We start from the raw sequence: 18211 nt of genomic DNA on the forward strand, positions 1-18211 counted from the left end.
AGGGAGGGAGGGAGGGAAGGGAGGGAGGGAGGGAGGGGGGAGGGAGGGAGGGAGGGAGGGAGGAGGGAGGGAGGGAGGGAGGGAGGGAGGGGAGGGAGCGAGTGAGGTAGAGGAGGAGAGAGGGAGGGAGGGAGGGAGAGGGTGAGGGGGGGGGGGTGAGGGAGAGAGGGAGAGAGAGAGATCTTTAAAAATAAGATGTTCATTATATAGCATGATTTTAATTATTTAATGTATTCATTTTATTGCATGTTTATACATTTGATAAATAAATCCATATCAAACTGCCGATGCACTTTTATACACGTATAAATGACCCACATAGTGCAACAATTCGCCTGAGGACATATCCGATTACTGAAACTCCATATAACCCTCTGACTACGTATGTTGTAATAAGGAGCCATTATGTCTGCTTATGAGAACAACAAGTCTTGTCTGACTTTGCAGTGGACAGGTCAGTCATTATGTCTGCTAATGAGAACAGCAAGTCTTGTCTGACTTTGCAGTGGACAGGTCAGTCATCATGTTTGTAGCGATAGGTCAGTCCTTAGGTCCACTAATCAAATGAGAACAAGTTTTGTCTGACTTTGCAGCGGACAGGTTAGTCGTTATGTCCGCTCATGAGAACAATTAGTCTTGGCTGACTTTGTGGCGACAGGTCAGTCCTTTTGTCCGCTTATGTAATGAGATCAATAAGTCTTGCCTGACTTTGCAGCGGACACGTCAGGTCACAGACTGTGTAAATGCGCAAGCTGGTCTGGAGTTACTCTGACCGTAAGCAGCATATACCCATTTTCTCTCTGTGAAAAGGGGTTTAATGCATGTGCGTAAAGTTTCGTCCTAGATTAGCCTGTGCAGTCCGCATTTTGTGTAGATCCGGAGTATTATCCAGAAAATCAAACAAATAAATGTAAAAAATATTCACGAAAGTCGGGGCAAATATTGAGTAAAAGCTTATTTTTTACCGAAATATTTTCAATTAGAGGGGGACGCCGCTGCACTCGGAGGTTACCCACTTGCCCGGTATGGTGACCAACAACCAAGCCCGCACGTGCCGGTAAATGGTAAATTTAATAATAGCTCGTACAGGGTGTCTTTATAAGCTTCATTGTTGAAAAGTGTTTTAATTAAATTATAACACTTCATATTTGAGAAAACAAAATCAATATATTAAGTGTGAATACGCCACTTAAATTTATCAAAATAACATGTTGTTTAAGTAAAATTGATTGAATGTTCACTGGATATACCGGTGACGCATTAATGTCTACATTATATATCAAACTGTGAAACACGATTCAACATCATGTCTCATTAAGTCCGCCTTAAAAGAAACCTCAAATTAAAAAAGAAAGATTGAAATTTGCATTTTGCGTTTTATTTTGTAATAAAGATCGGATTGTATGCGTTCATTTCAATAATCGAGAGATAACCCGAGTCGGCACGACCGATCATGATCATGCCTATTTATAAATAATGTACGGTATGGTTGTAGGACACAGCACACTTGTTTGAACAAGGCTGCATTCTGGACATAAAATGCGAATTAAAGGACTAATACCTGTTGTGTTCAGGGACTGGTTGTAGGACACAGCACACTTGTTTGAACTCATCAGCTTGCCGATTACCTTACCCTCAGATGTGGACGCATAATTAGCCCATTAACTGAACCACGAATTGTGTTTTTAGTTTGTCTTGTGGGACACCCAGTCGGCTGGACAGAATGCTTTTGCATCTACTTGTACTGGGTGGGTACGGCGTGTGTTTTAGGGTTTTGTTAACAGCTCAAGTATACCAGGCACAACCGTCGGATATATGAGTCGCATTCTGAGAAAACTGGGCATAATGCATGTGCGTAAAGTGTCGTCCCAGATTAGCCTGTGCAGTCCGCACAGGCTTATCAGGGATGACACTTTCCGCTTGTATGACATTTTTCGTTAAAATAAAGTCTCGTCTTCGCAAAACTCCAATTTAGGCGGAAAGTGTCGTCCCTGATTAGCCTGTGCGAATTGCAAAGGCTAAACTGTGACGAAACTTAACGCACATGCATTATGCCCAGTTTTCTCAGAAAACGACTTATATAAGCATGAAAGGGTCGAATACCGCACACGTCAGTTTTACACCAATGTGCGCTTTTGATGGCTTGACATACTCTTTTAAAACTACATTTGAAATTATCATTGCACGTAAAGACCAGGACGTCCCATTCATAGTTGCACATCGCCCTATACGTGGTATGGTGGCTGGTTTTGCCACATCGTTCTAATGTGTTGGCGTGTTTAAAGGTCGCCTACGCAAAAACACGCCAGTACCATAAAAGGACGACAAATACCAAACTGGTCTGCTTGGCGCCCCCTTTTTAGTCCCTTAAGTGTTATATTTGTCGATCTTTTGTGTTTGCGTATTTGGGTTCAAAGTTCGCCAATTCGTCAAAAAGCCAGAACGAAAACTATACCCGCTAGAACGACGAAAAAGTGACACATGCCATATCTGTTTGTAGTATTTACGATCTCTATACTATTATGGCGGGTACAATTTTCGCTTTTTGAAGTGGCGTGTGGCGATGTTCTTTAAATAACACGCCAGACCGGTATGACATAAATCAGCTACCGTATGTGGCAGTGCAACGACTGTCACATTTTTGTTTGCTTAAAGTAACAAACTAAGGAAGGTGTATTCAATCATGATAGCAAACACCAAACGAGCCTTAAAGCTGATGTCACTATGCTTCAAACCTTAAAATTTAGTATGCTTACAGAATCTCGGCGTTGTTTAAATCATAATTGTAGCGCAAAGACTAATTGTGCCTTGTTGTGAGAAAACTGGTCTTAATGCATGTACGTAAAGTGTTGTCCCAGATTAGCCTGTGCATTCCGCACAGGCTAATCGGGGACGACACTTTCCGCTTTTATGGTATTTTTAGTTTCAAGGAAATACCTCCTTACCGAAAATCAATTTTAGCCAATAACGTCACCATCTATGTATAGAATGACGGATGAGTCCGGAGATAGCCGATGTAGCACGATTGCAAATCTGGTAGTATTTACTTGTGATGGCAGAATTTGTATTCGAGCAAAGAACGACAACTCTGTGTGGAGACTGATTGTAAGACAGGATTAGGTGAATAACATGGCGATTACTCAAACAATGTGACAGAATTATGTGAGATACATATCTTACTCCTGTTAACACTCGCCTTTTATAGTTGATTATTATGTAAATGCTCTTACCTCTAATCAAACTCTCCTATTATATGGCATGATTATGTGAGGTACATATCTTAATTCTGTTAACACTCGCCATTTATATAGTTGATTATTATGTTAATGCTCTTACCTCTAAAACACTCTCCTATTAAAAGAAAGGATTGTGTTACTTTTCTGACTTAATTATCAGTACTGCCCGATTATATGATATGATTTATTGAATTCTATTTATTCTATTAAACTGTCATATTAAATGACATAATCTTGTGTATTTTCTTTCTTTTATCCGCACTCTGCTATTTTATGACATGATAATGTGCATTATCTAACTACTTTTCAAAATCATCTGTTATATGACATGATAATGTGAAGACCTTTACTTCTGTTCACACTTTCCTATTAGAGTTGCGACTATGATAACAATGTGTCTGACTTTTTTATCGATGCTAATAATATTATATCTCCTTTTTTATGTACAATATTTAATTACATATATGATAACTGTAGATATATTGATGCATGGTCTAAAGGAGTTATTATTCCAATATATAAGAAAGGTGATACAACTGTTCCTGCTAACTATAGAGGTATAACTTTAGTAAATGTTATGGGTAAAATATTTTCGTTAATATTAAGAAATCGCATTAATAGCTGGTGTGAACAAGAACATGTTTTTAACAATAGTCAATATGGTTTTAGAGATAAACGCTCTACATCTGATGCCATTTTCTTATTGCACTCGATCATACAGAAAGTTTTAGCTAAAAAGTCAAAACTATGGTGTGTTTTTATTGACTACCAGAGGGCCTTCGATTCTGTAAATAGGGATGCATTATGGACTAAATTGCTTCAATCTGGAATAAGCTGTAAAATGACAAATATGATAAAATGTATATATTTAGACGTCCAAGCATGTGTAAAAATATCAAGTTCTATGAAAATGTCTGACTTTTTCAATGTAACATTAGGCTTGAAACAAGGAGAGCCGTTATCGCCTCTACTTTTTATTCTGTTCGTGAATGATATTGTTGAAAATTGGAACTTTGATGCATTAACTGAAAAGGATTTTGAACTTTTGTCTATGTATATGATCTTATTTGCGGATGATATTGTTTTGTTTACCACAGATCCAAATAGTCTTCAGTCACAAATAGATGCTGTACATCATTATTCTGTTAAATGGGGTTTAAAAATTAATATTAGTAAAACCAAAATATGTGTTTTTGAAAAAAAGAAGCAAAATGTATATCCTGACTTTTATATAGATAATGAAAAAATCGAAATTGTTGACAATTTTGTTTATCTTGGAATTAAATTTACATATACTGGTAATATGCAAAATGCAGTTAGAGCACTATATGAACAAGCCCTTAGAGCTTATAATAACCTTTTGAATGTCTTTGATAAGGTTAGTTTTGATATTAGTACAAAGTTATCTCTGTTTGACTCTATGATTGTGCCTATATTAACATATGGTTGTGAAGTATGGGGTGTTTATAATTATAAAGAGGTAGACAAATTGCATATACGTTTTTGTAAGTATTTACTGGGTGTTAAGAAGCAAACTCCTACATATGCAGTGTATGGTGAACTTGGTCGAGTACCTCTATCTGTTATTTGTAAAGAAAGAGCTGTTAAATTTTGGTTGAAAATAATGAAAAATAACGAATTACCTATATATCACATCTATAATGATCTATGCGATAATGTCAATACGCCTTGTTGGGCAAGTAGAATAAACTCCATTGTCGATCATCTAGGCTATGCACATATCAGATTATTTTTCGATCATAACGTGTATTATTATAGTTTGTTGAAATCAAGAATAAGAGATCAATTTGTTCAGGAATGGCATGATAGTATTAATGCAATGTCAAAACTTGATAGTTATTGCAAATATAAAACCGAATTTTGTTTTGAAAAATACTTAGATGTTATAACTAATGACAAGTTACGAAAATTATTGACAAGTATACGATTATGTTCCCATAGTCTAGAGATAGAAGTAGGAAGATATTATAACATAGAAAGAGATAATAGATTGTGCAAATTATGTAATCAAAATGCTGTAGAATCAGAATATCATTTCATTTTATGTTGCTCAAAGTATAGATGTATAAGATCAAAATATATTGGAAATTGTTCATGGCCTACTGTTCAAAAATTCATTTTATTAATGTCAACAAATAGTAAAAAATGTATGTATAATCTTGCAAAATATATTAAAGAATCTCTATGTTTAAGACAAAGGCTCTTGAAAACCTAACTATTCTCTGATCGTTATGTAAAACTCTGTTGTGTTCTTTGTTATATGTATATGGAATTAGTTTATATAGAAATTGTATTTGTATATATGTATATGATTGTCTTTGCCATAAGTTTTTATATTTGTAAATGGCCAAAGGCAAATCTTTTGCCGATTGCTAATAAACTGAAACTGAAACTGATTATATAACATGAACACATGAATTATCTTACTTCTGTTCACACTTTCCTATAATATAACATGATAATGTGAATTATCTTAGATCTGTTCACGCTTTCCTATTATATAACATGATAATAAGCATTATCTTAGTTCTGTTCACGCTTTCCTATTATATAACATGATAATGTGAATTATTTAACTTCTATTCACACTATCCTATTACATAATATGAAAATGTGAATTATCTTTCTTTGTTCACATTTTCCTATTAAACAGCATGATAATATGAATTATCTAGCTCTATTAAAGCTCTACTATTATATGACATGATAATGTGAATTATCTTACTCTATTAAAGCTCTCCTATTATATGACATGATAATGTGAATTATCTAGCTCTATTAAAGCTCTCCTATAATATGACATGATAACGTGAATTATCTTACTCTATTAAAGCTCTCCTATTATATGACATGATAATGTTAATTATCTAGCTCTATTAAAGCTCTCCTATAATATGACATGATAATGTGAATTATCTTACTCTATTAAAGCTTTCCTATTATTTGACATGATAATGTGAACTATCTAGCTCTATTAAAGCTCTCCTATTATATAACATGATAATGTGAATTATCTTACTCTATTAAAGCTCTCCTAAAATATGACATGATAACGTGAATTATCTTACTCTATTAAAGCTCTCCTATTATATGACATGATAATGTGAATTATCTTGCTCTATTAAAGCTCTCCTATAATATGAAATGATAATGTGAATTATCTAGCTCTATTAAAGCTCTCCTATAATATGACATGATAACGTGAATTATCTTACTCTATTAAAGCTCTCCTATAATATGACATGATAACGTGAATTATCTTACTCTATTAAAGCTCTCCTATAATATGACATGATAACGTGAATTATCTAGCTCTATTAAAGCTCTCCTATAATATGACATGATAACGTGAATTATCTTACTCTATTAAAGCTCTCCTATTATATGACATGATAATGTGAATTATCTAGCTCTATTAAAGCTCTCCTATAATATGACATGATAATGTGAACTATCTAGCTCTATTAAAGCTCTCCTATTATATGACATGATAACGTGAATTATCTTACTCTATTAAAGCTTTCCTATTATATGACATGATAATGTGAATTATCTTACTCTATTAAAGCTCTCCTATTATATGACATGATAATGTGAATTATCTTACTCTATTAAAGCTCTCCTATAATATGACATATTGCTGCACAACCACGTTTGCGGACGTGATCAGTTCTTTAACCTAATTTCAACCCATATAAAACCTCCTCATTGCACATACTGCATTGCTTTTATAAGTTTATTATACATATAAGTTTTAAACACATTTCTTATATTAAGCGAATATTACTTGGTCCCCGATGAATTATTACTACCTCCAATTGATTTCCTACACTTAAAGACTGATGACTGCGGAAATAAATAAAAATATCACAACCACACGCACGAAGTATCTGATATTTGTCAATTGATAATTTATTTTAAGTATAATATCTTGGTTTAGAACACAATTGTATAGCAAGTAATTTCTAGACTCTGAGAAGTTATAATTGTGAAACTATTAACCCATTTATGCCCAGTGGACTTTCCCATCCTTTTAAATTGGATCAAGTTATTTCCAAAATTAGGGGTGTCAAGTATATTTATTTCTATATTTAGAATATTCCATAAAGAAATTCATTTAAGCAAACAGCACAGACCCAGATGAGACGCCGCATTATGCGGCGTCTCATCTGGGTCTACGCTGTTTGCAATGTCCTTTTTTCAGGACGCTAGGCATAAATGGGTTAATTTAATGATTATTGGTTAATGGTTCTGAGAAAATTGGGCAAAATGCATGTGCGTAAAGTGTCATCCCAGATAAGCCTGCGTGGACTGACACTTTCCGCTTTAATTGTATTTTTAATTTACAGGAAGTCCCTTTTTGCGGACTGCACAGGCTAATCTGGGACGACACTTTACGCACATGCATTATGACCAGTTTACTAAGATCAAGACACATTTAATCAGACATTTTCTTAGGTTTTCGACTCTGGAATGTCAACGCGGCATTTCCTTTGAAAACAAAATAGCAAAACTTATGTTTCTGATTATGGTGGTTTGTTTCCTTAAATTATTGGTCTTAATTTTGCAGAATGGTCTTACGGTTCCTGATTTTCTTTCAGGTTGCATTGACGGCTGGACCCTGTGGAACACGCATTGCTATGGTTTCATATCGGACAGGCGTCTCATATTGGAGGAGGCGGACTCGTATTGCTGGGTGAGCACGTGACCACATGTGCATGAGAGCGCATCAGCAAAAGAATAGCAATAGATGATTGACCACATTCGCATCGCCATCACAATAAATTATTTAAATTTTATCATTCACCGCGTCCAATCACAGCGTATCATTAAGTGGTCAAAACATTCAATCAAACTGAATCATTAAGCGTCATCCGCTTCCAATCACACTGTATCATTCAGCCTTTTTCGCTTCCAGCTACACTGTATCATTCAGCCTTTTCCGCTTCCAATCACACTGTATCATTCAGCCTTTTCCGCTTCCGGCTACATTGTATCATTCAGCCTTTTCCGCGTCCAATCGCACTGTATCATGCAGCCTTTTCCGCTCCCAATCACACTGTATAATTCAGCCTGTTCCGCTTCCAATCCCACTGTATTATTCAGCCTTTTCCGCTTCCAATCACACTGTATCATTCAGCCTTTTCCGCTTCCAGCTACACTGTATCATTCAGCCTTTTCCGCTTCCAATCACACTGTATCATTCAGCCTTTTCCGCTTCCAGCTACACTGTATCATTCAGTCTTTTCCGCTTCAAGCTACACTGTATCATTCAGCCTTTTCCGCTTCCAATCACACTGTATCATTCAGCGTTTTCCGCTTCCAGCTACACTGTATTATTCAGCCTGTTCCGCTTCCGATCATAACACTAAACCAGTCATCGGTCTTCGCTTATCATTACACTCAATCATTTATTGGTCTCCGCTTATCTTTTTTATACCACATTTATATAGCGCGCTTTTCATACTCGAGATGTGCGTTCAAAGGCGCTTTACATTTATTCCCTGATCACTGGGTCATAAGTCGTCCGTTAACATCTTGGTGCAGTATGCAGCCACGGCACATTGGCTTATTTCCCTCACAGGTACCCATTTATACACCTGGGTGGAGAGGAGCAGATGTGGGATAAATTTCTTGCTCAAGAAAATTCCAGTTGTCAGGGCAAGATTCGAACCCGGGACCTCTCGATCCCTAAGCCAGCGTCCTACCATTAGACTACTGCTCCCACGATATCAGAACACTTAACCAGTCATCGGTCTCCGCCAATCATAACGCTCGAATTATTCAACTCACTTTCCTGCTCAGCCACATTCAATCATTCAACTGTCTTTGTGTTATAGTTATTTTATTGTTATACCTGTTTCCAACCCCCGTTTTGCAAGCCATCTGAACGATAGCACCTTGCAATTTCCAGACCCACGGGTCGCGGCTGTTGACCGTTAACAACCTTGCAGAGCATAAGATGGTCGCCTCCTGGCTCAACGACAACGACGTCGTCTTGTAAGTGGAAGACCTACATTCAGCTTATCGTTATTTGCGATGGTTTGTGTGGGGCTATAAGAGGAACTTCGCCTGATATATTCACTGTATGATGTTGGCTGTTGATGTTAATGGGCACTCCAGACCGGTAAGGTATCCGTATATAACATGTAATATACGGATGTTAACAAGCGTACCGGACCTTACACCGGATACGTATCCTGATAGTTAATATAGATGTTAACGTGTATTCCGGACTGAATATCGGCTAGGTATCTGGATACTTAATAGGTATGTTATCGGCATTCCGGACCAAAATGCGGCAAAGTATCCGGATAGTGGCAATCCGGACCGAATAAATTTTTTTATCCGAATTATTACATTTGAACTGATCGATATGACAATACATTTCAATGTTTTTCAGATCCTAGTATATAGCGATTGTTAATAGACGAAAATATGTATTTAATAATATGTTTATCCCAATAACGTCGTTATGATACAGTTTTATTTGGGCTGTTTTTGATATTGATTTTCATGTCCCCCACCACTATAGTGGGGGGGGGCATATTGTTTTTGCCCTGTCTGTTGGTTTGTTCCTTTGTTTGTTTGTTTGTGCAAACTTTAACATCTGCCATAGCTTTTGCAATATTGAAGATAGCAACTTCATATTTGGCATGCATGTGTATCCCATGGGGCTGCACATTTTGAGTGGTGAAAGGTCAAGGTCAAGGTCATCATTCAAGGTCAAATGTCAAATATATGGGTCAAAATCGCTCATTTAATGTACACTTTTGCATTACTGAAGATAGCAACTTGATATTTGGCATGCATGTGTATCTCATGGAGCTGCACATTTTGAGAGGTGAAGGTCAATGTCAAGGTCATCCTTCAAGGTCAAAGGTCAAATATATGGGGACATAGTGTTTCACAAACACATCGCTTGTTTAAAATGGTTTTATAATAGAATGTAACTGACTTATGAGCTATCGAATGTCTAAAACTGAGCAAGTCTTTGCAAAAGTGAGTCATGTGTTCATGTTTTTTGTAGACAATCTACCTGGTTTATCGGTGGTTACTATACCATCGACAACGTGAATTGGGATACCGGTGACGTCATAACTGATGCAATCACGCCTGAGCTCTGGAACATTGCTCCGAACTTGATTTCAGGCCTGTACAGCAGAATTGCGTACGCGTACGGTATGATAAAGGCAATGTTCGTTTAAATGAAGTCTCTTCTTAGCAAAAATCCAATTCAGGCGGAAAGGGTCGTCCCTGATTAGCCTGTGGGGACTGCACAGGCTAATCTGGGAAGATACTGTACGCACATGCATTATGCCAAGTTTTCTCAGAACACGACTCAATTTATAACAACGCCATATATTTTGATTCTCTTTTAATTAATATAAAGCTTCGTACAAGTAATTCATTAAAGGGGCCTTTTCACAGATTTTGGAATGTTTTGAAGTTTGTCATTAAATGCGTTATATTGATAAATGTAAACATTAAAATTTAAAAGCTCCAGTAAAAAAATCAAAAATAAAATTAAAAAAAAGTAAAAAAAGTAGCCCGCAGCAGGGCTCGAACCAGTGACCCCCGGAATCCTGAAGTAAAAACGCATTAGCCAACTGAGCTTTCCTGCCAAGCATACTTAGATTCGTATTTATACGTCATATAAGTAATCTTCGTAGTTTCACAAATTTTAACGACAACAACAGAACTCTCCAAATTATTAAATCGTTTCGCGTTGCAACGCTTTAAATTTTTAGGTTTTTACATCGTCAAAAGATGCATATAATGGCTATATTAGACCATGGCAAATGTTCAGTAATACTGTTTCCTCACAAATATCATAACTAAACCGAAAATTTGCGAATCTGAAACAACTTTTTTCAATTTTGTCAATTTACCAAACCGTGAAAATATCCCTTTAAAATATACCTTAAGTAATTAAAAATTCAATCATTCAAAACAGATGTTGAAAATTTATAAATAATGTCGCCTGCTATTTAAAGGGAATAAGCATACGGCATACGGATGGACGCTAGTTTCCGGAAGTCGACACGCGAATTTCATTTGCGAGATGTCGCAAAATGATGTCCAGTTTACAGACGTCATGAACAGAGATTACGGTATGGAGACCTTGGCTATACCCCCCTCCCCCTAAACAAAAATTACGTGGAGAGTTTGAAATTGGGTTACCTTGGTTACCTTGCTGGAGATTAGGTTGATCTGTAGCATGCCTTGTAGCATGTGGTCGATTAACAATATGTATATGTCGTGCATTAATCATTCTTCAAGACAATCTAAATTATTTTTATTACTTCGGAATTTTCACAGTGTGTGGAACGACAGAATTACATAAAGTTCGTAAAATTGATGAATATAATAATATGATCGCGCTGTAGAATTTTTTTTTTTTTTCAGAAGTCATAGCTGAACTCGTTGTCAAATTATTTTTTTCGACTGGCGGGAATTACTAAGATCGCTAAAACTCTCTATATATAGGAATGTTTATCGCCTATATTCAACATTTTAGTGATAATATAGGCATGTTGCACTGTTGAATTGAGCTGAAAAGAACTAACAGGTCAAACGAGTAAGTTAAAATGTGGTTACTGATCAATTATCTGCAACTCATCTTGCTACCAGTTGTTTATAAAAATATATTTTATATTCGATATTCTTACGTGGCCCACCCAGTCCTGTAAGCCGAAATGATCCGTAAAACAAAATTGTGTCTTTGTGTCGTATGAACGAATATGCACTAAAACTAAAATTAGGTTCAAATCGTACATGTACATATATGATCAGTTGTCAAACGAAAGTACGGTTGATATTCAAATGCATTATTTTTCTCTTTCCGGTATATTGTTTTAGTATGTTGATGCTGCATTAACAAATATAAGTGTATATGAAGTGAAAACACCAAAAATAAACAACGGTTGCGATAGACACCTATCAACTGTTAGATGCCCATACTATCACTTTAAATGTGTTGTATACGTGTAGATCGTACGCGAAAACCTTAGTGCATGCTCGATTTGTTTTTGTTCAGTCGTGGGTTGTTTTTGAGTCGCGTTTATAGAGATCGCGTGAAATCACCTGATACAAGTTTCGTACATAATGCAGTTTGTTTCCGTAAAAAGTTTCAACAAAGTAGCATTTGTGTTGCTGATCAAAAATTTGTAAAAACATGGCAATTATTTAATTCATCATGACTCGATAAGTTCTTATAAAATACAAACATTATTTGATCCTTCATATTTGTTTCTAAGTTACATAAAATCGTTTATTTATTACTATTTTCCATGCTTCACCGTCTGTTGACATTTTGTTGAAAATAATCTCTCTGCAATGTCAGTTTAAAGAGTGCTTATAGCATGCCAATATTAAGATTGCAACAGCCAATCAGAATAGATGAATCAAGAAGGACCGAACATTCAAGATGACGGTCTGCCACTATCAACACAATCAATTAGTTTCGTGTTTACAGACAATAAATATTTGAAAAAAAAGCAACCATCATAAAGACGAAAGGTTAATTATTATTTTTATAATAATTTATGGTCAATTTATTAATGGAAATTTATTTTGTTACATCTCAATGAAAATTAACTTCGACTCAAAAGGGGCATAGCATATTTTAACTGTTCTAACCACAGATTACGGTCACGGCGGGCTGAATAGACAGGAGATACCCAGGGGTCCCTTCATGACGCTGGAGCCTCGTAACGTGGCGATGATCGGAGAGGGCACGGAGACCTCCATCGCACTGGAGTGTTCCGCTAGCGGCAACCCGCCACCCGGATATACCTGGTACCGAGGAAACACTACCATCACAACTGAGCAAAGCAAAAGGCAAGGTCATCATCATCATCATCATCATTATTATCATCATCTTTATTATCATCATCATTATCATCATTATCATCATCATCTTCATCATCATCATCATCATCATCATCATCATCATCATCATCATCATCATCATCATCATCATCATCATCATCATCATCGTCATCGTCATCGTCATCGTCATCATCATCATCATCATCATCATCATCATCATCATCATCATCATCATCATCATCATCATCATCATCATCATCATCATCATCATCATCATCATCACCAGAAGCGGAAACGGAAGCAGCCGCAACGTCATCTTTATCGTTGTCTTTAACGTCGTTATCGCCATCATCGTCATCATCTTAATGGTTCTACATACATTACCACCTTAAGCAAACTCCAAGTACTTGTCTTTAATTTCGTTAAGTTCCTAATTACACTTCAGCCAATGTCCTTGTGAGTGAAGGTTGTATGTTGAACAGGTACACGGTGAGCGGCGGGCGGTTGATCATTCAGGGCCCCCGTGACAGCGAAGACGCCGGCATGTACCATTGCAAGGCCGCCAACTCGCTGGGCACCGTCCTGAGCAGGGCCGCAGTCGTGCAGTTTGGATGTATGTGAGGACCCCGCTATACACAGTACCGATACGATTTTGAGAGATTTTCATCTTCTTTCTTATACCAGTTCATTATTAACTCATTTATGCATAGCGTCTAGAAAAAATGCCTTGGCAAACAGCGTCGACCCAGATGAGACGCCGCATGATGCGGCGTCTCATCTGGGTCTGCGCTGTTTGCATAAAGGAACTTCTGTAAGAAATATTCTAAATATAGAAATAAATATACTAGACATCCATAATTTTGAAAATAAATTGATCCAATTTAGGAGGATGGGAGAGTCCACTAGGCATAAATGGGTTAAACGCTCGGTTTTATACTTTTATATATGGGCTCATTAATTCGTGTGATCTGAATACCAGCTGTCTGGTTTAATGTAAATGGCATACTGTTTACTCTAATGTCAATGCTGTCTTTGTTCCGCAATAGATCTGCACGCGTTCTCGCCAGTGAAACCAGACGACCAGGTGGGCACGGTGTTCGAGGGAGTCCGCATAAGTTGCTTCACACCAGCGTACAATCCAGGTGCGAACAGAAACTGCGTCGGTTGATTCGGTCGAGGAAAAACAACAGCACTATAATCTATAATACATTATGACCTTAACGCTTTCACGAAGTCATTCACTTTGATAGTAAGAATACATTACAGAAATAACTAGTACATTTCCGTTATTAATACTGTTTTGTACCAGCGATGAAATAATGTTAATTCAAAGTTGTACGTGTTTTATTGTAGAGGTGCGGTACGGCTGGTTTAAGAACCACAACACACACAACTACATCTTCCCGAACCACCCTGTCCACTTCATATCGCAATCCGGCTATCTGTACTTCTCCGAGGTGCAGCCCACCGACGACCGCACCTACTACTGCGTCGTGACGCTCGTTGCCCCTCACGACTACGACGCCGATACGACTATGTCGCCCAGCAGAGTCGGTCTGGGGACCAAACTTATACTCAGACCCGGAAGTGAGTGGATAAAAGATGTTATCGACATGTTTAATATATTTGTCGGATGATTGCATCGAAGGCAGGCAAACATTCAAGCTTTTAAGTTTTATTTTCGATGCTTACTTGTCCTATATGTTTTCGTATTAAGGTTTGTTTTACTTTGCTCCTTTGTTTGTCAGAGACGTCAAACAACTATGGCCCCATCATTTATACGCACACGTTCCCGACCCCGGCGTTGAGGGGAAGCCTGGTGCGCCTCGAATGCGTCGCTTATGGATCGTACGTAGCTGCCTTATTCGTAAAATGTTTTGAGTTCAATCAATTTTATTAAAAGTATAACACCGGTAATAAAATTATAGCACTAATTGGTCTTGTATATACCATTAAAACAATTAGCAATTATAGAAGGATTTGTTTGGTGTGTATTTTATATAAAAATCTCATTTATTTCAATACATATGTGTATAATGTTATAATATATAATGTGTGCAATAACCATCACCCCGCTGTCTGCAGCCTTCCGTTGACGTACAGCTGGAGTCGCGCTGATGGTCAGCCGTTCGTCAAGGGGACGCAACTCAGTGACATTAACCGCGTGCTCACGATATCCAACGCGCCGCTCGAGGCGGATGGAGACTACATCTGTAAAGTAGTCCGTCAGGGCAAAGTCAGTAAGACGGCCACCATCTCGCTGCTACTTGAGAGTAAGTACAGCTACCGGGTTACCTTTTGTTATAACATCGTTATCGGACCTTGACGTATTAATCCACCGATTCTTAGACTTCATTCTAAAAATAAGCAATATTCTTTAAACTTTAATGTTCTAAAGGTGATCAACGCGTGAAACTCAGAACTATTTCACATTATATAATACTGTATTTAAATTGTTATGTATTCTCTTGAAATGGTTAAGACTTCAATCGAAAATAAAGATTACCTCATTTGTTCGTATGAATGTGTATTTAATATTTTGAGAATAACAGTGCGAAATGACGTATTTATTCCTTTATGCAGAAATTTAGCTGCAAAGTGAAAAACCAATATAATGGTCAATTGTTTAAAATTGTCGTTGTGGAAAATACGCAAAAACAGATATTAACCAAAAAATGCAAATACCATTAACTGATTATTTGTAAACGCCCTAATGCAAATATGAATCATGTGTTGAATCCTACTATTTACTTTGTGTGTGATCTGTTTCCCAGCGAAGCCCTACTTTTCTGACCCGATCAACAACATGTTTGTGGACGCCGGGCAGACGGTGGTCTGGCGCTGTAAGGCGGTCGCCCGACCTCGAGCGAGTTATTCATGGTACAAGGATGGCGTGCTACTGACACATGTGCCCGGTAAGTGCAGGAGACGTGATACAACTAATTTGTTTACCCCATTACCATTGATAATAGGGGCTATATAGGAATCACTTTGTCGGTCGGTCTGTTGGTCGGTCTGTCTGTCCCGAAAATTTCATCCGATCTTAACCAAACTTGGTCAGAAGTTTTATCTAGATGATGTCTAGGTAAAGTTTGAATATGGGTCATGCCAGGTCAAAAACTAGGTCACGGTGTCATTAAGTGTTTTAAACCGAAATGTTGTCCGGACCATAACTATGTCATTGATCGTTAGATTTTAAAATGACTTGGTATATGTGTTTAACATCATGTGACGGTGTGTCAAGCGCAAGAAGTACGTCGATATCTTCAAGGTCAAGGTCACACTTGGAGCTTAGGTCATTGCCATAAATGAGCTTGTCCGGGCAATAACTATGTCGTTCATTGTGAGATTTTAAAATCATTCGGCACATTTGTTCCACATCATTGGACGGTGTGTCATGCGGATGAATTACGTCGATATCTGCAACGTCAAGGTCACACTTTGAGTTCAAAGGTCAAAAATGGCCATATATGATCTTGTTCCGGCCATAACTATGTCATTCATTGTGATATTTTAAAATAACGCGGTACATTTGTTCACAATCATTGGACAGTGTGCCATGCGAAAGAATTACGTCGAATTCTCCAAGGTCAAGGTTCACTTGGAGTTCAAAAGTAAAATATTTCAATAAACGAGCTTGTCCGGGCCATAACTATGTTATTCATTGTGAGATTTTAAAATGTACATTAATTTTGTTCACAGTCATTGGACGGCGTGTCATCCGAAAGAATTCAAGAGTTCAAAGGTCAAAATGGCCATAAATGATAATGGCATAACTAAAAATAGCCATACATCAGCTTCTCTTGTTTTGTGAAGACCGCATGATAAATATTCTGTGTCAATGCAGCATGTGGGGTATACGTCACGTCTGTAATAAAGCTCTAGTTTAAGTCTGAAATCAAACAGATTTATAGGTTATTGAAAGCAAAACAGATTATCTATGACATGCATCTTCTTAATGAGATAATAATTATTATCACAACACTGATCTTGGGATTTGCCGATAGGTCTTCTGACGACGTCAATTATATAACGGACTGTTTGTGTACGTTTTTGTACACAAATGGTGTTTACAATTAAATGAACTTAAGTTAACTCTCCCCCACTCGGAAGCAAAGATAACATGATTTTGTTCTGACCAGTATCTAAGGGTTGGCAATGAAGCCTTTAAAACTTGAATCCAGTAAGAAAAGTGCTTAATTAAATGTAACTTTCTAAGAGACTTCAAATGGTCATAATACGTATCTAAGTGGTAGAAGGTTCAAAGGTGTTAAATTTAACTTTGTATTTGAATGTCCGTACAGGTAAGCTGGAGGTTAGCGGGAACCAGCTGACTATCAGCAATGTGGCGGCAGGTGACAGCGGCATGTATCAGTGCGCCGCCACCAACAGACACGGCACGTCCTTCAGCTCCGGCGAACTTCGGATTCTAGGTGCGGGTCTTAACTGTTGTCCAGTGGGTCCGCCGTCGTGTGACGTACATGTATTTAAATGTCACCTGTGCCATCGCACAGTTATTATCGCGAGCTTAGCTTAGAAAGTGTCGTTCCTGATTAGCCTGTGCGGACTGCACAGGCTAATATGGGAAGACACAATACGCACATGTATTAAACCCCCGTTTCACAGAGGGCGGCTCATTAAATTTTTCTTTGATTCAGTTGCTATCGTGTCACGTAAAACTGATCCACTGGATGTTCTTTGATGCAGTTGCTATCGTGTCACGTAAAACGGATCCACTGGATGTTCTTTGATGCAGTTGCTATCGTGACACGTAAAACTGATCCACTGGATGTTCTTTGATGCAGTTGCTATCGTTTCACGTAAAACTGATCCACTAGATGTTCTTTGATGCAGTTGTTATCGTGTCACGTAAAACTGATCCACTGGATGTTCTTTGACAGCATTTGGGCCTAACTTCGAGCAGTTCCCTATGAAGCACTCCCAGATGGCGTCCCTAGGAGGGAAAACATCAATTCCGTGCAGAGTGCAAGGGGCACCACTACCAACCGTACGTTTAGAAGCGAACTGATTTTTTCAGATGTATGTGAAAACAACAACAACTTCGGTTTCATTGTAAAACTGTTTTGAAATAACACAATGAAATCATGTTGTAACATAGT

At 37.6% G+C, this 18211-nt stretch overlaps 1 protein-coding gene across 1 annotated transcript in view; it reads left to right on the forward strand.

The window, feature by feature from the left end:
• Positions 1 to 1622: 1622 nt before the first annotated feature.
• The window catches only part of LOC127857236 (contactin-3-like), a 44749-nt gene continuing 28160 nt past the window's right edge, over positions 1623 to 18211 (forward strand). The window contains exons 1-14 of the mRNA XM_052393652.1: positions 1623 to 1748; positions 7859 to 7953; positions 9172 to 9257; positions 10288 to 10439; positions 11255 to 11371; positions 12905 to 13100; positions 13574 to 13704; positions 14138 to 14233; positions 14445 to 14678; positions 14840 to 14939; positions 15177 to 15364; positions 15866 to 16006; positions 17396 to 17524; positions 17993 to 18099. Of these exons, the coding sequence (XP_052249612.1) occupies positions 1724 to 1748; positions 7859 to 7953; positions 9172 to 9257; positions 10288 to 10439; positions 11255 to 11371; positions 12905 to 13100; positions 13574 to 13704; positions 14138 to 14233; positions 14445 to 14678; positions 14840 to 14939; positions 15177 to 15364; positions 15866 to 16006; positions 17396 to 17524; positions 17993 to 18099 (1797 nt within the window). The 5' untranslated portion in view covers positions 1623 to 1723. The remainder of the gene's footprint in view (positions 1749 to 7858; positions 7954 to 9171; positions 9258 to 10287; positions 10440 to 11254; positions 11372 to 12904; positions 13101 to 13573; positions 13705 to 14137; positions 14234 to 14444; positions 14679 to 14839; positions 14940 to 15176; positions 15365 to 15865; positions 16007 to 17395; positions 17525 to 17992; positions 18100 to 18211) is intronic.

This window comes from Dreissena polymorpha, chromosome 14 (genome assembly GCF_020536995.1).
Source record: "Dreissena polymorpha isolate Duluth1 chromosome 14, UMN_Dpol_1.0, whole genome shotgun sequence".
Classification (NCBI taxonomy): Eukaryota; Metazoa; Mollusca; class Bivalvia; order Myida; family Dreissenidae; genus Dreissena; species Dreissena polymorpha.